Below are 26,344 nucleotides of genomic sequence, written 5' to 3'. Positions count from 1 at the left end.
TTCTAAACAAATCTGATGATCTCTTCTTTGAAATTGAAGTCTGCAGATCTGGATTAATTAACCCATTAAAAGTGGTGTGACTGTCTAGAGGGATGGAATGATCCAAGGGTGGAAAGGCTTTATAGAATGACCTAAGAGGAACAGTGTTGTGAAAGGAATAGGAATTCTCCTCTTCTTTTTTGTTGGCTATTGTAAACAGCCATTGAAAGATGATGTATATATTTAAATAAATTTTACAGCATGAGGAGGGTGCAGTTTAAAATATCTGGAGGGCTCTTGCTATATAGAAGAGAAAAATAGTTTTTAGTAACTGGAGATGAACATCTTGAAATTCAGATTTTGCATTGGATTGAGGTGGGGAATCTGGCCTTCCAGGTGTTGCTGGACTCCATTTGCCATCATCCCTGACCATTGAACACATTGACTGGGGCTGATAGTAGCTGGAGACCAACATCTGGAAGACCACAGGTTACCCCACACCTGTGTAAAGATACTTGGTTATCATGAAGCTTTTTATTCTCCAGATTGGGATTACTTGATGAACAGGTTCTATTTAGTAATTATTTTTTCTTTAAAGAACCAATACATACATTGAAGTAAAGCTTAAGCTCCTCACAAAGGAGATTCAGTATCTGCTTCACAACTGGTTTCCCCTCGCCCCCCAAAAATACTTCGTAAAGTCACAGATTCATGGGTGTGAATTTTCTCCTTGCAGGTTGCTGTGGTTAAGACATTGAGCGAATCTTCTTTTAATCTGCTTCCCCCCCCCTTTTTTTTAAGGTGAAATTGTGGTGAATGAAGTGAACTTTGTGAGGAAATGCATTGCAACAAATACAAGTCAGTATGATTTGTGGGGAAAGCTGGTTTGCAGCAACTTCAAGATATCCTTCATTACAGATGATCCTATGCCACTTCAGGTTGGTTTCTATGCCTATTGAGTTCCATAATACAATTGCCCTTGGCCGACAAGAGGACCCAAGAGACATACATCCATTGTGGAGGTCCATGTACCCATGACCTCCTGCTTAGATTGTCTGCTGTAGCATGACTCGTCTGTAGCCAGCACACTTGCAACCCTGAGTCCATACATGTACCAGGAGTAGGCCTTCTAATTTCCTGAGCCATTCCAGTTTCCTTATCTTGAACCAAGCTTAATACCTTGGCTCGGAATTACCTGCATTTGATGGGAGGGGTGTGTAGGCAGGGAGAAGCAGCACAATAGCCACACATAGGTCAACTAGGCTCCACCTGATGTTAGCTACTATATGTTCTCCTGGATTCTTTATTCAGACCTAATGTGCCAGATTTTGAATGCTTAATATTATGTTGCTTAGGGCTTAACACCCTGACCCCAGCATGTTAAAGTGGATAGAGTGTTGAATTTGCATGGAGACCAAGGTTCATATTGGCTTCCAACGGTAAACCTTGCGAAGTGGTCTTGAACAAGTTGCAATTGCTTGCCTAACCTACCCCACAGGGCTTCTGTAATGGGCAACTGTGAGTAAAAATATGATAAATGAGTGACCTCAAGGAGTACCCTCACATCCATCCTCTTCTTAGTGGCCACTGCCAGCTCATGCCAAAACTGTTGGTGGTACACTTTCCTTGACTTGGCTGCAGCTGCTTTAATGGCCAGAAAGTAGTGGCTTCCAGCAACAAACATGGCATTGGGGCACATCTCTGAATTCACTTGGCTGTCATTTTAATGGCCTCGGCAGTGTGCAATACCAGGGAAAGGCAAGGCTGAAGCAAAAGTAGACACTGGAGTTTGATAATGATGCAGGTCCTGCTGATTTGCCTACTTGTGTGTTAAAATTTTAGTGGGGAATGTTATTGTCATACATCTAGATTATCATTTTAGTTTACAAGAAAATAGGAATAGTTTGGAATGAAATCCCAAAAGTACACAAAAATATGCTCAGTGCATTGTGAATTAAAGTTCTTTTAGGACACTCCAAATAGTAAACTATCTAGCATAAAACAGTTGCACAGTATAAGTTAAAACTAATATTAAAATATCAATAACAGAAGGAAAGAGACAGCAGATATCTTACCAAATGTTAAAGATACTTATATGGACATTAAATAAATACAAAGAAGAACTAGACCAAATGAAAATTTAAAACTGCCAGATAACAGTAATGAGATACTGACCTAAAAAAGTGCATCACCATGTTCTTTGGTGCAGGTTAATTCTGTGTCCAGGGCAGCTGTCTACCAGCTCCACTTGGTATGACAGCTGAGACCCTATCTGCCTGCACCCTGTCTTGTCAGAGTGGTACTTGCTCTGGTTATCTCCTGCTTGGACTACTGCAATGCACTCTACATGGGGCTAACTTTGAAGGTGACTTGGAAACTACAACTACTCCAGAATGCGGCAGCTAGACTGGGAGTGGCTGCCAGGACCATATAATGCTGGTCCTAAAGGCATGAGCACAATTCAGAGTGTTAGTGCTGACCTTTAAAGCCCTAAACAGCCCCAGCCCTGTATACCTGAAGGAGCGTCTCCACCTCCATCATTCAGCCTGGACCCTGAGGTCCAGCTCTGAGGGCCGCCTGGCGGTTCCCCACTGCAAAAAGTGAAGTTACAACAAACCAGGCAGAGGGCCTTCTCAGTTGTGGTGTCCACCCTGTGAAATACCCTCACAACAGGTGTCAAGGAGATAAACAACTTGATGACTTTTAGAAGACACCTGAAAGCAGCCCTGTACAGGGAAGTTTTTAATATTTGATGTTTTATTGTGTTTTTAATATTTTGTTGGGAGCTGCTGCTACTACTGATTGCTGCCTTCCCTCCTTTGATTTCTCTAATGTAGTTTATAGGAGAATATTTTTAGCTTAATGTTATGCTGAGTGGCGATAAAATATTGACCCTCAGCCCTTAGGATGATTGCATCTAACCAAACAAAGCATATATCACATTTCATCTTCAAAATTATTTGGCCAAAATATAAAGTGAGTTGTGTTATTTATCATGAACTTATCTTCTGTATTCCAGAAATTCCATTACAGAAACCTTCTCCTGGGAGAACATGATGTTGCTCTAACATGCATTGAGCAGATAGTGACAGGTACGTATTAAGGAGTTGGATATGAAAGAGAGAATTTTTTGCTTTGGAGGGGGTTACATTTATGTTTAGGAAATTAAAACAGAATAGTCATAACTCCCAGCTTCCAGTTCCGCCTGCGACTATGGTGGCAGCTCTCTGGGCCTCGAGAAAAGCTTTGATGGAGTGGAGGGGGATAACTGAGGTGCTATGCATCCCAAAACACTTCGAGAAAATTCCCGGGGATCTGTTGTGCCCCTTTGTGCCTGCTCCCTGCCTCCGTGAGGGACAGGGAGGGGTGAGGCACTGGGTCTTAAGCTTCCCATCACAGAGTCAGCCTCCATGTCTGCCATGGCAAACGACAGGTTTCTTTTTCAATTTGGATAATTGGATATAAGTTAAAGACACCCTATGGAGAAGATGAGGACAGTAAGCTGCAAACAGTTTGGCTGTTAAGACTGAGGTTTTGTGAAGAAGGTAGATGAGAAATGGGAGCACAGAAGGGTGGATGTTTAAATTTTGTATTAAGGTTTGCAAGTGTTTTGTCTTATCTGTGCCCTCTTGATTAATATAATAAAAGTTAACAAGTATAATAAATGTCTAGTAAAAGAGAATAAATCTGGGATTTGGTTGGAAAGAAACTGTGTATGTGAGTTGGTGGAGTAATGGCAATGGGGAAGGGACAATCTGCTTTCTTTTTCTTTACCAAGAGAACACTACCTACTTCACCTAAGAATGTTGAAATATAAAGAATTTAAAGTAAATAAGGACCTCAGGACACTGGAATTGAGCACATTTGCTGTGGACAAGGATTGTTGGAATATGCCGGTACTTAAAACCTGTGAGGGAGGAGGAGAATACAATGAACCCTGTGAGGAAGGAGTGGATCCATTTGTGCATTTAACCATGAAAGGGGAAAGGTGGCCATGGATTTGTTAAAGTCTTCAAGATATTGCAGTACACCCCCCTCCCCGCTTGGCTTCATGGGTCAATGTCTGTGATGATTTTTGTTAGACTGCATGGAGGGCCAGATGGTTGTCCTTGAGAACTCAACTTAATAATTGATAACAGACCACAAGCTTTGTGATATGAAAATATATCTTACACCAGTGATGATTTGGACAGGAAATGGCTTTGGTTAACAATGATCTCAAGGGCACAATTGAAATTTGGGACATTGGAACTGAGTGTATTTACTATAGACAAAGATTGTTGGAATATAATTAACCCTGCAAAGAAGGAGCAGATCTATTTGCATAAAAGGTAATCTGGAATTCCTAATGGTAGAGTGCAAGAATTGTGATTTGACTGTGAAAGGGGAGAGGTAGGCATGTACTGGTTACAAAGTTTTCAAGATATTACAGTACATTTCCCTTGGTTCTACGGGTTGCTGTTTGTGATGATGATTGTTGGATTGCCAGATGGTGAGCCAGATGGTTGTCCTTGAGAACTCAAGGCAATAAGTAACAACAGATTACAAGCTTTGTGATGTGAAAATACACCACACACCAAAGAGGATTCAGACAGGAAAGGACTTTGGTTGAATGGACTGTGGAATTGGAAAGTAAAGGGGAACAACTAGGGAAAGGAAAATGCCAGGTTTCTATACATGCAAGATGTAAAGGGATTAGTGACCTCACTTGTTGATATTGGAAATCTAATTGTTAAATAAATATACATTTATTTAATTTAAATAAATATACATACATTATTTATATATATATATATATACACACACACACACACATTTATTTATTTATTTATTTAACTGTATATGTTAAATAAATTGATAAATGGGCAGCTGATGGATAATGAAAGAAGATTATTTTTAAGAAATGGAATGTGAATTAGAGTAAATATGCAATATAATGCAGCAACAGGGAAAGCTATGGACGCATACAGGAAGTAGGGTGGGAAGTAAAAAATTGGCAAAAAAAGAATAGTCAGAATTTCCTTTTTGAATGTCTCTGTTGCCTTTAAAATGGTAAAAATGTAAAAAGGTTGGATGGCCATCTGTCATGGATGCTTTAGCTGAGATTCCTACATTGCACGGGGTTGGACTACGTGACCCTTGGGTCCTTTCCAACTCTTATTATTCTATGAAATGTGTGCCAGTTAATGTGGCAGGCAGCCTGATTTAGATCTGTCCCATGTGGCTTACACCCATGCAAGTGTGCATAGGGGGTGCACCACACCTTTGTGTTCTTTCCAGGCAGCAACCATCGTTTAGCTCAACAGAACGTGTTAATAGCACAAGTCGCTAAGAGGCTTGCAAAAGGGGCTTGTATACTGTACTAGGACATTTTAGAAATTGCTATCTCCAGTCAGCAGATTTGCATGCCTTCTAAATGAAACTGAACTAAGAAATAGGAAGCATTTGTAATCCAAAGCAATGGGGACACCATGCAAGAGTTATGTGGTTTGGACAGCATGTATAGTTGACTCTTGGGTCAGTAGTTTCAAATTATGCCATTGTTTCTGCACAATAGTACAGAGGAAGGTTAGATTCTGACCAGAGGTGCAGTTAGTGTTGAAATTGAATGAAGGAATCCCAAGTCAGCTGCAGAGCTCACTACAAAACTGTGAAGCTCTGAACTCCTGGGAGGATAAAGTGGATACAAACAGAAGGATAGTCTGTTGACATTAGGCAGGTACCCTCACTATATTGTTTTAGACACCTGCTGGAAATTTTTATTTGTACACCACCTGGAAAACATCTATCAAGTTATTTATACATTTTCTAATTAAATCAAAATAAATAAATAGTAAGCAGGTCAATGTACTCTTCAGATGGGAGCTGTTGTATACCAGTTTGTTTCTGTTAAGCATTCATAACATGGCTATTTGTTATATGCATAACTGTCTCCTTTTTATTTTAAAAATATCTCTCTCTTGCAGTAAATGACACAAAGAGGAAACAGAAAGTTCTCGGCCCCAACCAAAAGCTTAAATTTAACCCTACAGAATTAATAATTTACTGCAAAGACTTTCGTATCGTCAGATTTCGTTTTGATGAAGCAGGACCCGAAAGTGCAAAAAAGGTATTACAGCAGGTCAAATATTTGTCTTGAATATTGTCTAGATGGAGAATTAGCCAACAATTTATGGTGTTTCTTTCAAAATAAAAACCTGCCAAAAAATTAAATACCATTCTAGTGTATCTGAAACTGGTTACTTGTGTTTCATCCATGGGTTAATCGTTCCATTTACCAGCATAAACATCAGTGAATAACTTTGAAACTATAGAAGTAAGATGATAGTACGTGCTAGAATCTTGAAGCTGCTTAAAGTGACAATGGAAATGTGTTTTTACTTAGATCTGGCTCTCATTGAGGTGGTAGATTTGTGTGTGAATTATAACACTTGCCTCTGCAGATGGAGATGGCGACTTGCATAATGGAATGTACCTTTGTATTTAAAAAAAATTCATTCCACATAGCACATCAGGGAGAAGCTAAGCTTGAACCCTTGGAGGGAATTGGTTTGGGGGAGATTCAATCTTGTGATCCCCCACCTGCATTCCAGCACCAGTGGTGCAACCCAGACCACAGTAAGTCCCCTTTCACTCACATTTATATACATTTGGCTTACAAGGTAGGAATAGTAATAGGCTGATTTGGAGGAGGAGCTAGCTAGCTCTAGCCTATATTTTATATACTGGCTTATTCAGCCAATATATTTGCAAGCCTTTTGCCTGCATATATAGTCGTTTTGCTCCATCTTTTGTGGTGTGTAGCAACCAAACCAATAAGTTTGTCTTATATCCTGGCTTGTTCCATAGTTGGTAACTATTGTTTGTGGGTTTGTAAGAAAAGAAGAAACCATGGTCAATTAAAGACCTAATGGTTTGATTGCTGTGCACTGCAAAGGAGTGGTGCACTTGAGCAAAAGACTTGCGTATCCATTTCAAAAGCAAACACAAAAATACAGTCATCCAAACCAGGCCCCTTTGCTTTTTCTAACCCTTGAATTCCCCCCCCCCATCATATTAGGTTTTTTTCTGGTTCTTGCAGTTGCAGAATGTGTTCCTTGTCTGTCTCTGCAGCAACCAGTCTTCTAATATGTATTAATCCTTGTTCCTTAAATGTTTAATACACAGTAAAAGGGGCTTCTGTTCTTTTGGAACCACAATTCAGGTAAATGAACACTTGTTTCCTCTCACTAAGGCTTGGGTCCACCTTCTAAAATGTCACTCACATACCTTCTGTGACCTAAGGCCCACCATCTGTTTTGGTGTTTGTTCCCTAAACTGCTGAGAGCCAAACAGTGTTATTTATCTAGGTTCATTTCCCCATTTGTCAGATCAGTTGCATGGACATGGCAGTTTAAAAGAAAGCAAGCAGGTAGGTAATTTGGGTCATAGGTTTCCTACATCTACTTTGACCTCTAGTTTTAGTGCATTAGTCTTCAGCCAATAGGACCCACTTCTGGGTCATGGCCCAATCTAAAATTAATTGCAACAGCAGCACTACCACCATACAAATACACAGTGAAAATTCAGAAGTGGGTCCCTAAATGCATATTTGGTTGAAAAGTGAGTCTGGATCTGGAAAGGGAGAAGACTACTGGTTTAGCACAACATGCAGTAACAGAAATGAGCCACAGCAACCCTTGGTTTTGCTTTCTCCTACTACATGGCTGTAAAGAGAGGTTTGGAAGCTTTGGGTGGAATTCACTGTAACACTATAGAGATCTCTCCAGCAGCACAAACTTTATGCTGACAGTGGCTGTCCTTTGAGCTGTCAGTAGTCGAAGGTTAGGACATGAAAATTTACACGTAGCTCCTGGAAAGTTAAAGTCAGAGTTTTCTCTGGCAGATGCTTAGCATTCTGCACTTGTTTTAAAAACTACTGGATGAATATTTAGGCTTGGTTAAAGAGAGAACAAGAAGTCCATTCAGTGTGGCATGTGCTGTTATATTTGCTATTTTGGTTTTAAATTTCTCATAGAGTTATATGTAGAGCTAAGGGCTTTACTCAAAAACAAATTTCAAGTGAAAACTGTAAATACGTAATAGCCAGAAACCAATACAGAGGCTGAATCAGCCTTAAACATGCTTTTTTGTTCAGCATACTGGTATTTTTTGTATATGAAATGTTTAAAATTTCATTCCCATAAGAAGTAACTAGGAGACATTCGGACTTTGAGATCAATATATACATTGCAATATACACATTGCTTATATTAATAGTATTAGCAGAATCTGTACTTGAAATACATGATTTGGGACTCAAATTTTGTGCATGTGTGATTGAGGGAGCAACATGACCAGCACATTGATAGTAAGATGCAGAATGCCCAATCAACAACATGCCAAAGGCTGAAAAGCTTATTCCCACTTAGCTGTGTCCGTTCCATTCTTCAGCTTGCTTTAACCATAATGTAAAAAGGTAAAGGTAAAGGTACCCCTGACCATTAGGTCCAGTCGCGGACGACTCTGGGGTGGTGGAACCCATCTCGCTCTATAGGCCAAGGGAGCCGGTGTTTGTCCGCAGACAGCTTCAGGGTCATGTGGCCAGCATAACGAAGCCACTTCTGGCGAACCAGAGCAGCACATGGAAACACCGTTTACCTTCCCGCCAGAGCGGTACCTATTTATCTACTTGCACTTGACATGCTTTTGAACTGCTAGGTTGGCAGGAGCTGGGACCGAACAACGGGAGCTCACCCCATTGCAGGGATTCGAACCACCGACCTTCTGATCGGCAAGCCCTAGGCCCAGTGGTTTATTTTTTTTTTTATAAGATTTTTATTATTTTCCAGTAAAACAAGAGAAAAACATAACATAACATAAACACCAACATTAACACAATAAAAAACACATTACATAAACACAATCAACAAAGAGAACAATTAAAACAAAACCAAAACCAATACATACCTAAACTGGAACACCAATCTATCTCTTACTACTTAACGAAATCTAGTTTCTGATCTTCTAAAGGGACCTCCCCCGCTTTCCCTCCTCTGCCTTCAATACTAATATACTTTGGTAACATCCATTTATAACATTACAATTCATTATCCAACCTTTTATACTATCATAAAAACTTAACATCTTATAGTATCATGAAATAATTCTTAAATCAATCTTATACTTCTTTTCACTTAAACTGCTGCTATTAGTCAGTTACATATCTCTTCACTAATTCAAAATTCCCAAAATCGTAACATCAAAGTCTTAAAACTTAACATCAAAATCCTAAAGTCTTAACACGCTATCTTCAGGGTACCATAAATCCGTCCTAATTCAATTTTTATCATTTTCACCCTATTCCCCTTCTTACCATTTTTCTGCTCTCTCCCATGCCCCCCCACCATACATCTTTGCATTCCCCTCTGTTGTCCTTGTTCAGTGTCATCTTATAGTTTATAAATCTCCTCCTTGGGAGCCTCAAGAGGCACCAACTCTCCTCTCCCAGCAACTCCATTTCGCAATTTTGATTTTCTTCCACTTGTGTCTTCAGAAATCTTCTCACCTTCATCTCTGGACTCCCACTCCAGAGACAGGATCTTGTAGCTCCAGTCAAAACATTAGGCCCAGTGGTTTAGACCACAGCGCCATAAGGTAGCATTATGTTATTTTAGTGCTAAATATGGTATTGTACGCATTCTTTTGTACCCAAGGCATGTAAGGCCACTTCCAACCCTGGTTTGGCTACAAAAGCAATGCTTGTTAGCGTCAGCCAGCAGAGGTGAGAATTTGCGCTAAAAGAAGGAAGCAATGAATGCCCACAGTCTGCTCCTGATACCTTAATCACAGTTTAGGGGACCAGAAATGTTAACATCTGCACCTTTACCATCTTTCTTCAGTTTTTGTTTTTGTTTTTAAAGAAGTTGAGGGGTATCATGGGACCAGTGGTGGGAGCCAGTTCATGCTGCTGTCTTTCTTGGTTGGTATTCATCACAGATTCTCACTTAACAGACAGTTGTAGATTTTGGGAACTGGCTGGTGCTTGGGCTGATCTCTACACTTCTGCTTTCGCCATAGTATTTCTCTCTAAGCATTTGTAGCCTTGAGTTTTAAAATCACATTCCTATTTCCTTCTGAAAACGGAGGAAGCCCCTTAGGCTTTTCTCTGTTGCAGAAGAATTCCTGATAAGTTTTGTAGCTGTTTGCAAGGGACTAATAAAGTGATCCAGAATATTTATTGGTAATTTTCCTTAGCTTTTTTTCTGTTCTGCTGAAGCAAAGCTAACCAGCCTTGAAGGATGTCCCTGTTACAATCTTTGGGAAGACAGAAGAGGAATGCTAATGGTTTTTCTTTTCTACAGATAAAGTTGACTGTGTTTGCACACTTGGTTCAAGTCTCCAAAAGTACATCAAATCTTCCATTACTTCCTTCCTGAGTCTCTCCTCTGGAATGTGACATGGGGAAGAATCCCCGGTAGTAGTTGCCAAGGGAGTGTTATTGTTGCCCAGTCAAATCATAAAGGCTGTATGTGTGGGATAGCAGACTGCATCTTCCATATCTGGTGCCCTTCATATCAAAACGGGTGAGCCTAACTGCATACCATCTGCATGCTGCAGGCGGGGGCGGGGGGTGCAGTCTTGCCTCCTCCCTCTCCAGAGCCCCTTTATTTAAAAGCAAATTGGAACATGAAGATTTAGAAAATAACTTACACTATATTTGCTTTATTTTTTTTTATTGTCATACTAAAATAATAGGAGACAATGTCCCATAACCTATTGAATTAAAAAATCCATCTGCAGTGAATTAGCCCTTCTGTTTTCAGTTTCCCTGACCATATGTGTACATGTTCATAGTGACTAACTTAGCTTGAGCTATAAGGTGGTGACTAAATAGGGGTGGAGGGACAACACAAAACTCCATGTTTCTTAGGTTTGTTATTCAGTTGTTTTTGCTGTCAAACTACAGCTGAAAATTCTCCAAAGGAAGACAAATAAGGTGGGTGTGGGAGGAAGTGAAGGGAGGGGAAGGAGAACATAAGTGGAAGCGCTAGAAGAAGTCAGCAACTTCAAAGGAAATGGTGCGTTTTTAAGTTGCAGTCCAAAGCAACAGTTTCTGTTGAAATTGGGGAGATGGTTATCTCAGATTGGTACTACAGCTAAAATTTCTGAACCATGGCATGGGCTAATGACTAATATATCAGAAAAGTAGTTTTATTTTATTCCATGCATTTTTAATTTCGGGAGCACCTGTATCTGCTTGGGTTATACAGGTTGCTCTATAGAAAGAAAACAAGGGTTGTTCAGTAGCTCAGTGCAAATGTTATTGTATACACTGCCAGGAAGCTGTGGGTTTTTTGGCTGTGGCCATTTCTCCGGCGGCCCTGCTTTGCCTGACAAAACTGCCTGTCTCGAGCAGGAAACTCTCTTTTAAAAAAAACAATGTTGCTTGTTATACAGGGTGCTCTTGATCTCTTCCCATTCTCTGATGTGAGTGCAGTTGAAGATAAAAACCTCCCTCCCTCTGCTAGTTTCTAAGAGGAAGAGCAGAGCATCCAACTTATGCAAAATCTGTATTTAGTTTTGTGAGGTGTTGGATGGCTGTTCTTTTACTTTTCCCAAAAGCACATTGTCAGTATAAGACATTAAAGCTGGCTTGCATGCAGAAGGTCTCCAGGTAGAGCTGGGGGAGTTTTAAAAAAGACAGTGCTGAGATAGATGGACCAGTGGCTTGATTTGGTAATAGGGCTGGGCACCTACCTGCGAGTCAAACCCATTGAACTCAGTGGGGCTTATTCCTCAGCAGACATAGATACTGCATAGGATTGCTTGGAAAGTGGTCTTACCAAGAAGAGTTATATATATATATTTGGCTTTGATCCAAAATGTGTCTTCACCAACTCACCCACATGCATTTTATCACTCATGCTGCTTCCACACATTTTTAAAGGGTTCCCCAACCCTCAGGAACGACTTCAGGAGGCGGCTGTAGCAAGAAAGGGTAGGTGGTTCTTTGGATCCAACTCTTGCTTGTTTTTTGTTTAACAAAAATGCTCCCAGAAAAAGGGTGGACAGTGGTAGCATATATCATCTGCCACATGGCAGTACAGTAAAACTTAAGCAGTGTGGATCACTAAAAGGTAACCTATACGTAGATATCTTGTATGTTCAATACTACATGGTGAAGGTAGCTGGATTTAGAGGGGAAGAGTGGCTTTTTTGTATATGAAAGCAGACCTCAGCACTGCTTTTGCTGCACTGTGAGCTGCTTTCAAGAGCTTTAGCTTGTGTATCCTAAAAGTTTATTCTTTGCACAGTAAGCACTTGGGTGGGGCAGTGTGTGCAATGAAATAGAGAAATGTTTTCTCATGGTAGACAGAAAAATCTTGAACTTTCTCCTTTTCCATGACATTCCATGTAAGTTCAAGGAATTTGCCATTTGGCATTAAGAAACTGCTTTCATAAAGCCCTGGACAATGGCACCACTATGTGTAGTTGCTGTTTTAGGCATAAATAGCAAACAAACCAGGCGTTTTGTAGAAATCAGTCAGGATTTCCAGGTAGACAGTAATTTCTCTTGTCAAAAAATCCATGTGGCCATTGTTTTCAACAAAATCCTGTGGACTGTTTCTGTTCCTTTTCCCCTTGTTAAAATGCAAGTAAGGATTTATAGGGGAAGAAAATGTGCAACACGTGTAATAAGGCAATGGCATTAGGCTTTGCTTATATTTGTCTGTAGGTTGCTTTGGTCAAGGTGAGAATTAATGGACTTTGTGCAGGTTAGAACTGTTCCATGGGATAAAGTTAGGATTTTTTTTTTTAATCAATCGAAATGTTTTTTTCAATGCCTAAAATGGAAACTATGGGCAACATGTCTTCTCTTTCAGAATGAGTGGGAATATGTTTAAGTGGCATTTTAAAATAATATGGTAGCGCAGCTAATTCACACAACTGCAAATCTGTTCAGAGATACTAATAGCATTGCTGCTGCATCTAACTAGGTATCAGTTCTGAGTAGAAAAATAAACTTATGCTGGTATTTTCAAATGGAGATTATATTCTGGGCTGAAACACAATATAAAACAAATGAATATGGCATTAGGGTAGCTAATATTGTCTACAGGTAATATGAAACATGCAAAACAACCCCCCCCCCCATATTTGCTTGGAAACAAGTCCCACAGTGGGGGTTATTCCTAGGTAAGTTCATTGAACTGCAGCTTTACTATTCATTCATATCACGGCACAACATGGCCACTTGGTATGCTGGTTATTGCTGAATAAAACCTAGAGACCTATCCATGTTAATTTCATAAATATACTAAACAGTACATTTTCCCCAGGCTATATACATTATATATGTGTTCTTGAAGTAACACAGTAAATTTATATTGGAAATATTGTGAATATGTAAACTATTTCCCCAAATTCCTTAAAGTTTTTTTATTTTCAATTTCCTGCAACTTCAAGCCTTTCTGAAACTGTGTATCAAGTTGCACAGAGGACCCTCAGGATAAAGAAGGAGTGATGTTCCCCGCTGAAAAATGTCAGAGCCAAGAATAAGCCATGGCTGACTCTAGCAGAAAAACATAGTCATCTTTCTGTTTAATGAAATTGGAAATTGGATTTTAGAAAGCACATTAGTGACAAAAGCTGGGATTCAGATAACTGTATAAGCAGTTTTCTTCACCCAGGGAGGGTTCAGGCTTGTGTCATAGTTTATTTTACAACGCCTGATGTTCAGTGGGTATGGCACAGCCCTTGAGTATGCCTAAGGAGCTCTTTTGACCATGATCACTGTTAGTAGAAGCCAAAGTAGGTGATGGCACTTGGAAGTTGGAGGGATACAGCTCACCCTTCCTTAGACAAAGTCACATAGTTTTGTTTTCTCTGGTCTGCCATTTCCTCATGCAGTCTAGTATTTTCTAGTAAAAAGTGGTTGGAAGCAGCTCAATGCACCCCAGTTCTTTTTGTTTTCCTCTGTTCAGGTGTGCCTTGCAATAGCTCATTATTCCCAGCCAGCAGATCTTCAGCTCCTCTTTGCATTTGAATATGTGGGCAAGAAATACCATAATCCAGGTAATGCAGACATTTACTTTCCCTCATAGCCTTTGGAGGGGCCTTTTGAGTGAGAGCATGGCTGCCAACTTTTATGGGAGCTTTTTGGTGCAACCAGGGGTTTGTTTTGGAGGGTGTCATATAAGCAGTCCTACTTGAGTGGTAGTACATGTTTACATGCATAGAAAAGCTCACTAGAAATGTATCTGTGCCTAAGTGTGCTGGGGGTGATTGCAGTTCTGATGCTAGAAGAGAGCCCTTTGCTCATCAATATGCACCATGAAGGCTGAGCTTCCATCTCCCCTTGCTGTGTTCTGGGTTTGTCAGAGGAGAATCAAGCTGTGCTCAACGGAGTCCTTAGATCTGCTCTTGCAGTTTTGGAGTTCAAGGTAGTTTGGCTGGAAAAGGAGAACCAGCTTGTGTCACATGGGAGTGTTACAATGGTGCCCTTCCTAACCTTTTCTTCCTAGTCTTGGTTCCTTGGCTGCAGTAAGATAATAGATGTGCAACACCAAGCTCTACTAATGAGGCTAGAGTCACTGCCACATTGGCTTTTTGTATCAAAGTAATCTGTAGGGGGAAGTATTTGAAGGTTACTCATTTAAAGAACCCCTCAAGAATTAAACCGCTGAGGAAAGGAATGGTAGTTTTCAATATGGTAGTTGGTTTAGCTTCAAAATACTGAGAATCCAATCCTAAATCCATTGAAGCTTATGAAAGTTTGCATTAACAGAGGCATTCCTTAAAATGGCATAACATTTTGTCACAGATAGATAAAACACATTAAATTAATTTGATATATGGTAGGGGCAGATCAGAATTTCTCGTTTGTTTCCCCATTTATTGCAAGTTCATGTCTGTCAAAACTTGGCCAGACACACAATGGAAAATAATATGCTTTGGGGGTGCTCTTGCCCCTACACAGCTGTATTTGCAAGAGTTTTATATAAAGCTGCATTGGAAGTTTGGAGGTCTGTTTCCTGCAAGATATTGTACATCTGTTTATTTGCATGTTAACTTGGAAATAACTTTTTAAAAAATCACTTCCTTCTAGCAAAAAAAGTGAATGGAATAGATCCTGGAGGAGGTGGTGGCGGTGGCCAGCTGACTCCATTGTTTGAGACATACTCTGACTGGGATAGAGAGATCAAGAGAACAGGAGCATCAGAATGGCGTGTATGTTCAGTGAATGAAGGCTACATGATAGCTACCTGGTAAGTTTGCTTTTCTTTTATAGCCAGGAAACCACACTGGGATTGAGAGGCAGAGTTGGCTTTGGAAACCTCAGGGCACAATTCCATTCCCTCTTCTCAGTGATCTTTCGCTACTGGATTTTGATGCATTTTTTGAAAACAATGCTGCCATGGCTGCTGTTATGAATTGCATTGGTACATAGCTAACCACTCTTGTCTGTGAGCCACTGACTGGCAAAACTCTGGTGCTTCTGCAAGAGGAAATAGTTTTTTTCAGGTTGCAATTGAAATAATGCAATTTAGGTTCCATTTCTTAGTAAACAATAAGATAGCTCTACACTGTCATTAGAGATGATAATGACCAGATTAATTGTAAGATTTCTATGGTTGATTTCTAAACAAAAGGAAAACATTGGCGCTTTAACTCTTGGCTTTAGCATTCTAATCAATGCTGCAAATAAAAAGACTTGACTTGTATTACATTTCCCAAGTAACTATTATGAGTGTATTTTGTCTTGGCCCCAAGTCTTCCAGAATACTTCGTTGTGCCATCATCTTTGGCGGATCAAGATCTCAAGCAGTACTCCTACTCCTTCACTGGAAGACGGATGCCAGTAAGTGTGACGCTGACATTGTTGCTTAATTGGTACTGTTACATCACTGCTAGAGTGCAGCCCACTCCGCTACACAACTATGCAACTGTTGAGTTCCAAATCCTTTGGGGTCAGAAAGGAAAGGTTCAAGGAAAGTGAACCAGATTGAGGACTCAATAGGCAGCCAGACTCGCTGGAAGCCTAGAGCCCGTGACACGAGGCCATTACCCTTCCCTGCTGTTGCACCCTAGCAACTGTCATTCAGAAGTACACTGCCTCTGAATTTGGATTACAGGTAGGTAGCCGTGTTGGTCTGCCATAGTAAAAAACAAAATATAAAATATAAAATATTCCTTCCAGTAGCACCTTAGAGACCAACTAAGTTTGTGCATGCACACGAAAGCTCATACCAAGAACAAACTTAGTTGGTCTCTAAAGTGCTACTGGAAGGAATTTTTTTATTTTTTATTTTGTTCTGAATTTGGAGATTTCATATAGCCATCATAGCTATATGATATTGTGGCAATGACTTTCATAAATTATTTCTTGGATTAAGAAATCTCTCTGTCTCAAATCATCAATGTCATTGGGTGACCCTGAATTCTAGTGTTATGGGAGACGGAGAGAGAGGGGGGGGAAAACTTTTCCACCCAAATGAAGTGTAGGGAGGGAAGGTGGCAGATGAGGATATCATAGCAATAAAAGAGCTAATGGAGTATGATGGTGCTCTTGTCCTGCTTGCAGGGTAACCATAGGCATCTAGCTGATTGATAAGAATGGAATGCTGGATTTGATGGACTGCTATTCTTAAGTTCTTAGGATATTGTGCAGGGCAGGAAGGGAATAGAGTTCTGTAGGGTTGTAGGGCGGGTGGTAGTAGCCATAGGGTAGGAGGGACACCCCTAGAAACAATTCCGGATATTTTAGCCTTGTGAAGGCCACACTTCACAATGTTAATGTATTTCTGGCATTTGCAAAAGGCATGCTTGATTTTCCAGGCTTTTGTTGTCTCCTAATACCACAGAGCATAGGGCTTGCCAATCAGAAGGTTGGCGTTTCGAATCCCTGCGACGGGGTGAGTTCCCGTTGCTCTGTCCCTGCTCCTGCCAACCTAGCAGTTTGAAAGCACGTCAAGTGCAAGTAGATAAACAGGTACCACTCTGGCGGGAAGGTAAACGGCGTTTCCGTGCGCTGTTCTGGTTTGCCAGAAACGGCTTAGTCATGCTGGCCACATGACCCGGAAGCTGTACGCCGGCTCCCTTGGCCAATAAAGCGAGATGAGTGTTGCAACCCCAGAGTCGTCCGCAACTGGACCTAACGGTCAGGGGTCCCTTTACCGGCTTTGTTTTTCCCTGGCTCCTGAATGCTATCTTTTAAGATATTATTAATACCACACTAATTTTATTGTGAATAATAATAATAATAATTTATTTGTACCCTGCCCATCTGGCTGGGTTTCCCCACCTTTAGATTTTTAAAAATGAAAGATGGTATAGAAATGCTTTAAATTAAATGCTGTAGATCATTTTGCTTTCTGGAACTTCAGCAGCTATAACAAGCAGCCTTCCTGAACATAAAGATAGTGAGCTTCTTATGGCCGTTTAGAGGTGCTGTAGGCTTGTTGAATATAGTCCTTTGCATGGCTTGTACCTTGCCTTGTATCCACAATATAAAGGATTCACTTTCTTCTAGATGTGGTGCTGGAATCACTCCAATGGAAGCGCACTTGTGAGAATGGCCAGCATTAAAGACCAGTTGCAACAGCGAAAAATAGACCAACGGTAAAGATGGTAGTATTGTTTGCTTAGTGGGCAAAATCAGATTCACTTTGACCCTGAGTTTGGAGATTTTTGCAAAATGTGTATGTTCTTAATGTAGCATAGAAGCAAGTAGGAAATGTGTTAAGGTGCAAGTGAAGGGTAAGGTGCCTAATCTTTGTGAGAAGTATCTGTGGGGGCAGAACCGACATCCTTTGGCAAATGTTGCCTGTGACCCTTAAAAACTAGCCTTTCAGCAGGGAACGTAGTGATCAGATTCTGCACCATGTGCCACATCTACTATCTCATATTCTATTGACAGAGGAGATGAATATCCCTGAGTGTTGAGTAAGATAATTTAGGGGCCCTAAAGCATTGTTAACTTAGTCCCACATGAGGGTTGTGATCAGATTCTCTGTTGGTTGTTGAAGGCTGTGTGGAGATGCGGGCGGAGGGGTGCAGATGTGCTTTCTGGCCCATCATGCCAGTTGTTCCCTGGTTACAGAGTTCTTTCATATCTCATACTCCCACAAAATAGGGAAGCAGCAGCTTGCCATTGCAAAAAAAAAAAAACCCAAAAACCACCAGCCACCATGCCCAGTCAGCTGCTGAAAATGCTTGTTAGCAGTTTTTAGGCCAGAGGATGAGTAGGGGAAGGAAATACTCTTAGGACACAAACTTTCCCTTCATGACCAACTTTGCTTCAGTACTTTTTTTATGCTAGGATTTGCAATGCTGTCACTAGAAGCCATCCACAAAGAAGTGATGTTTACAAATCTGATTTGGACAAGAGTCTGCCAAATATCCAAGAAATCCAGGCCGCCTTTCTCAAACTCAAGCAATTGTGTGTCAATGGTATGTTCTTGGCTGTTTTGTGTAAAATGTGTGCAGTTGGATATCTCAAGACAGGAATTCCCAACCTTTCAGGGTCTGTGAGCACATCTAAAATTTTAAGAATTGTTTGTAGGTGCAGCCAGAATAGCTGCCATGTGTGGGGGTGACTGGTTTCAAAACATTCAGAGTGCCTTCTCTATGTCTCCATAGAGTTGAAAGTGTAAGGGGAAAGATGCAGGCAGGAAGATGCCTGTCAGGTGGAGCTCACCCTCCACCAAGGACCCAGTTGCCCGAAGGTCCTTGCCAGAGGCACATCCCTCCTTATCCCCTGCATTTAACCAAAGAGCTCTGTGGCTCCCATCATCCTGAGATTGTAGCACCCATCCACCCAAAATGCATGACCTGATGTTGGGCTGCATCCTGAAAATAGGAGCCAATGCTCCTATAGTGAAGGACTTGTGCTGCCGTCCACTTGGATGAGGATATCCAGGAGAATACAGAGCCTTGCAGGCCCTGCATTGAGAACACTAGCACTAACTTTTTCATAAGAAGCAATGGGTAGGATGTGTTTCTAAATACATATGTTACAGTGTATGTGTCCGAACTCACATGCATCTCCCTCACTAAAGTGTATTCATTCACACTCTATCCAGCTGTTTAGGATCTCTTACTAGAGTTATAACGTGTTTGTTATGAATATGTGTTTACTCTTAACACACAAGAAAAGCCCATAAGCAGTTATCACACAAACGGAATAAAGAAAGATTGGTTTATAACGTGAAATGAAAGTGGCAGAATATATTAATGCTGCTTCAGACAGCAAAATTACAATTTAAGCAGGAATGAACTTTAACCTAGATGAGCAATTTTTATAATTCCAATATTTCTGTTGTGTCTTCCTAGAGTTTCCTCTCTATTTCCCATTTTGTTTATTGTGCTTGATTGAAAGTTAAAATAATATAATCCTAGTGAGTGATGACTAAACTGGTTATCCTTGATTGTTTCCTGTCTAAGTTATTTTACTATTTTACTAAGTTATTGAGAGCCAGTTTGGTGTAGTGGTTAAGAGCAGCAGACTCGTAATCTGGGGAACCGGGTTCGAGTCTCCACTCCTCCACATGCAGCTGCTGGGTGACCTTGGGCTAGTCACACTTCTTTGAAGTCTCTCAGCCCCACTCACCTCACAGAGTGTTTGTTGTGGGGGAGGAAGGGAAAGGAGAATGTGAGCCGCTTTGAGACTCCTTCGGGTAGTAAAAAGCGGGATATCAAATCCAAACTCTTCTTCTTCTTCTTCTACTATTATCTGTGTGGAAACCATTCTTTTACAGGTGTTGATTAAATTTTGCTGGTAACTAGATTACATGTGCTGATCTTTACATTACGAGTTCAGGATGTCTCATCAATGCCTTCTAGAACATGTTTGAGATAGACTGGAACCAGGGTCAAGAAAAGTTCATAATGAGGGACACACACACCCCTTGCATATCAAGCTGTGCCAACCTTTACTCATGCCATGATCTACAAAAGTTCAAATTGTCACACACCTATTTACACATTCTCCTTGAGAGCTTTAATTCTGAAGACCTGGAGAATACTGTCTGTGCCCAAAAAGCTGTTCATACATTTCTGGAGTAGAATAGGGGTTTCATGCTGGTTTGAAAACCCTAATTAGCATGGGTGATAATTAATGGCAGAGTTAACAAACAGTGGATGAGTGGTGGGAGAGGTTGTGCTGTACCTTTGAGAGGAGCTAGCCCATCCCTGATGCCTTAACCATAGTTAAGAGACATGTGGCATGTCTATGCCTACTGTACTAGTCCTGTGGTCCAGCTAGTCTAGAAACCTGTTCTCACAGGAGCTACAAGCAGGACCTGAGCAGAACAGTGCACTGCACTTCTTTGATTCTCAGCAACTGGTTTCCAAAAGTATACTAGTTTGTCCCCAATGAATGGTTCCCTTCTAAGGGGTATATTTCCCTCTTCAAGAGTGCCACTCTCCTGCCCTAAGACGCTCATTCTCCCTGACAGTAGAGGAGCTATCATCGTGGAAGTAGGATGCAACTATGACCCCCCAACAGGCTGTCTGCCTCCCTTAGCTTCTTTAAGTCTACCACCTTGGCCTCAATGGGATGAACTTGCTCCTGCACAGCCAGGCACTCCTTGCACCTCAGACACACCCACGGCTTCTCTCCGACAGGGAGAGTCATACATGGGACACAGTGCAAAACACTAGAAAGCCTCCACACCCCTGCTGGCACTCGACCCATGTAATTGTTTTTGTAGTTTAAGATACTGTATTAAGAGTATGGCTTTTATTAGGTCATGGAAAGAAGGGGCAGATCACTGCATCCTGGCCTCCTTGCCCTGCCAGGGAATGCACATATTTTCTTAACGCACCTTGACGTTTTGTCATATGGGATTGCATTGGGAGTGAACAGGAGGTGTTGATTAAGTGAGGGGTGGAGAATGGGCAATTGGGTTGAGTCTGCCAGGAGTTGACTCCCCTAAAGAAAGTAATATCACTATACGACTTCATCTTTCAAATATGGGGAGCATGATTTCTTACTTCTTTTCTCTCCTGGTCACAGAACCTTTTGAAGAAACAGAGGAGAAATGGTTGTCTTTACTGGATAATTCACATTGGCTAGAGTATGTGAGGTATGTGCAGAAGTTGCATTTAAAAATATCTGTTGACAGATTTATTTGCATCCTAGATCAGAGGTCGGCAACCTTATCCAAGGGTGGGCCGGTCGACGCTCTGTCTGTCGGAGGATGGGCCAGAGTGTGTGCGCACAGATGCTCTTCCTGGTCGAAGGAGCACTCATGCACACACGCTATTTCCTGCGCTCCTCCGACCCGGACGTGCACTGGAAATAGCGTATGCGCAAGGGTGCTTCTCCGTCCTGCATGCATGCGCACACACTATTTCTGATGCACATCTGGGTCGGAGGAGCGCCCGTGTACATGCACACAGGCGCCATCAACCCGGAAGTCGGTCCCCGCGCCACGCTGCACCGGCAAGAGCGGGGGCGGGGCGGGGGTTGCCATGGACCGGTTAGACAAGCCTCGTGGGCCACTACCGGCCCATGGGCCTTAGGTTGCTGACCCCTGTCCTAGATGTTACAGAAGATAAAATATTGACAAGCACTGTGTCACTTTGAAGTGAGAGACTCAATGGGATTCTCTGTCTACACAGTTTGTAAAAAATGTTGTTCTTGGACATATCTGATTCTGGGAAACGAAATTTCACTAGAGATTTAAAGTGAGTTTGCCTCTGCAAATACCTTGCAGTGCACAGCTCATTCCAAAATAAAGCTACTAGTGGACTTGCTTGAGTATTGAATAGTTCTAAATAATCTAAATAAATTAATATAAGTTTTTTTGTCTTGGTCTAGACTTTTCCTGAAGCATTCCGCAGAGCTTGTATACATGTTGGACTGTAAGCATATTTCAGTAGTTTTACATGGTAAGCTGCTCAAGTGTTTTTAAGCATGTTGATGCTGCTGCAGACATTATACATTTAGGAATAATTGTAGTAGCTGTTATCCACTACTCAAAGTGTGGACAACATTATTAAATTTATCTGTTCCACTGTGTTTATTTCTGAACTTCTTCTTCTTCTTCTTCTTCTTCTTCTTATTATTATTATTATTATTATTATTATTATTATTATTATTATTATATTTGTATACTGCCCTTTATCCATTTATCTCAGGGCGGTTCACAATATAAAAATACATGATAAAAAACACAAAATACATAAAGAAATATGAACAAAAGCAAACCAATAGCCGCCACTCCCTCCTCTTAGCCAGCTCCCTTCCCAGTGCTTGTCTGGTGTGCCTTGGCCTCGTGGCTTCATGACCTGGGCAGTGCGATAGGCGGATTGCGCCCACCAGGCAAGTGTGCAGGCAGACTCCCCCATTCCCCTCACAAGGAGGCCTTTTCTGCCATATTGTCTGCAATAGTCTTAAAAACCTCCCAGAACCCAGTAGCAGGTTAGAATTGGAGGCTTTGCCTTTATGATTTTTGGAAACTTTACTGTTCAGAGGTGGTATTAAAAAAGGTAACCTTTCTTGAGTATGAATTGCTGGTGGTAATATAGGCAGCCCAGTATTGACCTCTTCTACAAAAACAAACACCGCACTGATTCACAACTACATAAACACAGTTCTGAGCAAGCAGATGTGTTACCATTTTATTGTAACATTCTAAAACTGACGCTTATAGCATTGATAATATTTTGTAAGTGGCTTTGAGATCCATTTGAAAAGCATTATGAAAACAGAGGACATGACCCTGTGCTATTTGTATTGTTGTTAACATCTTTTTCTTTCCACTCACTTTGTATTTCTTTTTTTATATCACTGTTACAAATGTCAACTACAGAGGAGGAAGGTCGCGACCTGAGCTGCTGTGTGGCTTCGCTCATTCAAGTGATGCTGGATCCCTATTTCCGGACCATTGCTGGTTTCCAGAGCCTGATTCAGAAGGAGTGGGTCATGGCAGGATACCCGTTTCTAGATAGGTGTAACCATCTGAAGAAATCCGACAAAGAGGTAATTGAGGTACTTAAGCTTAATAACATACAGAAGGGGTAGCTTATACATTTGAAATGGATTTTTCCAAGGAAATAACAGGATTTGGGGAAATCTGAGGGCAGGAGGCCAGAAGAGTGATGGATTGTGAAATGCACAGAGAGATGAGATGATGCACTTTTCTTTCAGGGCTGTAATTATTTGAGAACTAGTTTTAAATTTGGGAGATGCTGGAATGTGTTGAAGGGGATTATTTGAACTGTCAAGATTTGGCCTGTGCCTTAAGATCAGGAATACGGTTGCAACCCCCACTACCTTGGACAGCTCTGGCTGGCGAAATAGCAAGGAGAACTGGCCTCCTTTTGGGATCCATAGCACCATGTTAAGAGCATGGTGCTTAATGGAACAAATTCCCCCCTTTTTAAAGATTTTTTAAAATTTATAGTCAGTAGTACAGAAACTTCCCTCCAATGAGTATGTTGGAAATATATATACAAACCCCACTGAGGAGCCAACAACATTTTCTCCTAGTTTTATTCAAGTGAACATAATTATTATAATTATTTATTGTATTGGCATACCACTGTCTGAATATCACAGGGCAGTTAACAACAGAAAAATACAATAGAAAAAGCCCAATTCCTGTGGTGCCACCCTCCAGACCTCTCGTGGATGAAGTACACAGAGAAGGGCCTAAGATGATGATCGCCAGGTCTGGGTCAGCTTCTCTGGGAAGAGACTGTCCTTGAGGTATTGCGGTCCTGAGCTGTTTAAGGCTTTATAGATCAAAACCAGCACTTAGAATTGGGCCCTGAAACTAATTGGCAGCCAGTGCAGTTGGGCCAAGAATGGTGTAATGCGCTGAAACCGTCTTGTCCCAGTGAGCAACCTGGCTGCTGAATTCTGCACTAGCTGAAGTTTCTGGACCATCTTTAGAGGCAGCCCCATATATAACACATTGCAGTAATCTAACCCAGAGGCGGAGAATAAATCATTTGAAGTCCATATTGTGATACCAGGTTCATAATTTTTGACCTGGCAATATTGTGAATCGTGTGTGTGTGTGTGAAAATCATGATGCAGGAAAAACCATGAAGCCAGCCAATGCCTCTACATAGCTCCATCCTTATTTCAGACATTGTGATATATCAGTATGTTGTGATCTTTAGCTGGTGATATATCATGATGTTGAAAACCAGATATCACCCAGCCCTAGTTACCAGAGTATAGATGAACAATTACAATTTATTTATTGCATTAGCCATATGGCCATAGCACATTGTGAGAGACCAGGCAGTGACGTGTCGCGATTATACATAGAATACTACGAATACAGTTAGAATATAGATGAAAGAAGTTAGGCTATCCTTGTCTAGATATGAGTTGCACCTGGGCCACCAGCCAAAGTGCTGATGGAAGGCACTCCACACCACTGAGGCCACCTGTACCTCAAGTACCCCCAAGCTACATACATTGTACTTGCTCCTTCAGAGAGCCAATGTGGTGTAGTGGTTAAGAGTGGTAGACTCATAATCTGGTGAACCGGGTTCGCTTCCCTGCTCCTCACATGCAGCTGCTGGGTGACTTTGGGCTAGTCACACTTCTCTGAAGTCTCTCAGCCCCACTCACCTCACAGAGTGTTTGTTGTGGGGGAAGAAGGGAAAGGAGATTGTTAGCCGCTTTGAGACTCCTTTGGGTTACACAGCCTCTTCTTCAGAGCAGGCAATCTCCCAGTCATCCAGTCTAGGAAATCTCCCACTAACAGTGTCCAAGTCTTATCTGGATTGAGCTTCATTTTTTTGGCTCTCATCCAGTCCATTACTGAGGCAAGACAATGGTCCAGCATGCTCACTGGCACACCGGCAGATGTAAAAGAGATGTAGAGCTGTGTGTCATCAGCATATTGCTGCCAATGTACTCTTGATGACCCCGCTCAGCAGTTTCATGTAGATGTTAAACAGCATGAACCCTGAGAAACTCCATATTGAAGGCTCCACATTGAAGCCAAAGAGCATTCCCCAAGCATTGTTGTTGTTGTTGTTGTTGTTCAGTTGTTCAGTCGTGTCCGACTCTTCGTGACCCCATGGACCAGAGCACGCCAGGCACGCCTATCCTTCACTGCCTCTTGCAGTTTGGCCAAACTCATGTTAGTAGCTTCGAGAACACTGTCCAACCATCCCAAGCATTACCCTCTGGAAATAACATCCAAGTAGGATCGGAACCACCACAATGCGGTGCCACCCACCCCTAACTTGGACAGCCACTCCAGAAAGATACCGTGGTTGATGATATCGAAAGCCTTGAACAAGCATTGCTAATTTGAGGTTTGATTTACACCAGCAGAACCAGAAATTATTACCTTCAGGTTGATCTTACAGGGTTTTATCCTAGAATTTCAGGGTATTCTCCTGTTTCTGACTATCCTGAGTCTTGCATAGACAACGGTTTTTCTGTGGGACTACAACTTCCACCGTGTGACTATTGACATGCTCATTAATCTCATGGTGTCTTATCTTACCAAAATTTTTCAGCTGTTTCATGAAATTTTAAACAAATCAGTTTCAGGAGTGACTGTGCACAATAATAGATTGTACAAGCAAGCCCTATGAAGAATCAAAAGCCCTGAAGTTTACAAAACCATGTGGGATTATAACTAGACTTTTAGTTCTAATGGTAGCTAGTTGTAAGCTTTGTTGTAGCTAATGTTAACCATGCAAGACAGAGAATTACAAAACAGAGCCTAAAGCCCAGTGTTGGCTAAAACAGTGGTTTAGCGGAAATAAAAAAATGGAGCTAGTTGAATTCAGCGGAAGAGTGATTTGGGACCCTAGTACATTGGTGCTTTGAAAGAAAATTCTCTCCTCCCAAGCCATGAGAAATCTGACATCACTCCTAGCATGGGCTTCAACAAGCACTATTTTCTCTCTCTCTGCCTCTCTCTCTCTCTCTCTCTCTCTCTCTCTCTCTCACACACTCTCACACACACACACACATGTATGTATGTATGTATGTATTCTGTAACCGTGACAGACAGAATCTTAATTTAAGGAAACATTTATGTCCTCTAAGAAAACTGAATGAAGAGCTGTCTGCCAGGCAGAAAATTACATTTCATGGTTCACTATAGTTCACACAGCTACAACTAAGTTATAGACTATTGGCTCTAGTCAGAGGTAACTTGAATGTAAAGTAGGCATTTCCATATATGTTGCTCCAGTTTGTACACTTGCTTTGCAGTGCATTATATTTATGTAATAATATTCTCAGCATTGATTTTAATGGTGACTGCAGGAAGTGTAGGGCTTGAGCAAACTTGCATAAGTCTTCTGTGTGTAACATCTTCCCATCATTTCCCTCCCACTCCAGTCTCCCTTATTTTTGATGTTCCTGGACTGTGTCTGGCAACTGCTGGAG

The 26,344-nt window shown here is 41.3% G+C and overlaps 1 protein-coding gene across 1 annotated transcript in view; it reads left to right on the top strand.

Moving 5' to 3' along the window:
* The window catches only part of MTMR10 (myotubularin related protein 10), a 52,733-nt gene that overhangs the window by 22,009 nt on the left and 4,380 nt on the right, over positions 1-26,344 (top strand). The window contains exons 3-14 of the mRNA XM_033168070.1: positions 781-917; positions 2,999-3,071; positions 5,946-6,088; positions 13,947-14,037; positions 15,071-15,230; positions 15,736-15,823; positions 17,495-17,583; positions 18,284-18,414; positions 20,981-21,050; positions 21,788-21,858; positions 22,782-22,951; positions 26,297-26,344. The exon at positions 26,297-26,344 is cut by the window's right edge and continues 123 nt beyond it. Of these exons, the coding sequence (XP_033023961.1) occupies positions 781-917; positions 2,999-3,071; positions 5,946-6,088; positions 13,947-14,037; positions 15,071-15,230; positions 15,736-15,823; positions 17,495-17,583; positions 18,284-18,414; positions 20,981-21,050; positions 21,788-21,858; positions 22,782-22,951; positions 26,297-26,344 (1,271 nt within the window). The remainder of the gene's footprint in view (positions 1-780; positions 918-2,998; positions 3,072-5,945; positions 6,089-13,946; positions 14,038-15,070; positions 15,231-15,735; positions 15,824-17,494; positions 17,584-18,283; positions 18,415-20,980; positions 21,051-21,787; positions 21,859-22,781; positions 22,952-26,296) is intronic.

Source organism: Lacerta agilis, chromosome 13 (genome assembly GCF_009819535.1).
Source record: "Lacerta agilis isolate rLacAgi1 chromosome 13, rLacAgi1.pri, whole genome shotgun sequence".
NCBI lineage: Eukaryota > Metazoa > Chordata > Lepidosauria > Squamata > Lacertidae > Lacerta > Lacerta agilis.
This window is presented reverse-complemented; position numbering and strand designations above follow the sequence as displayed.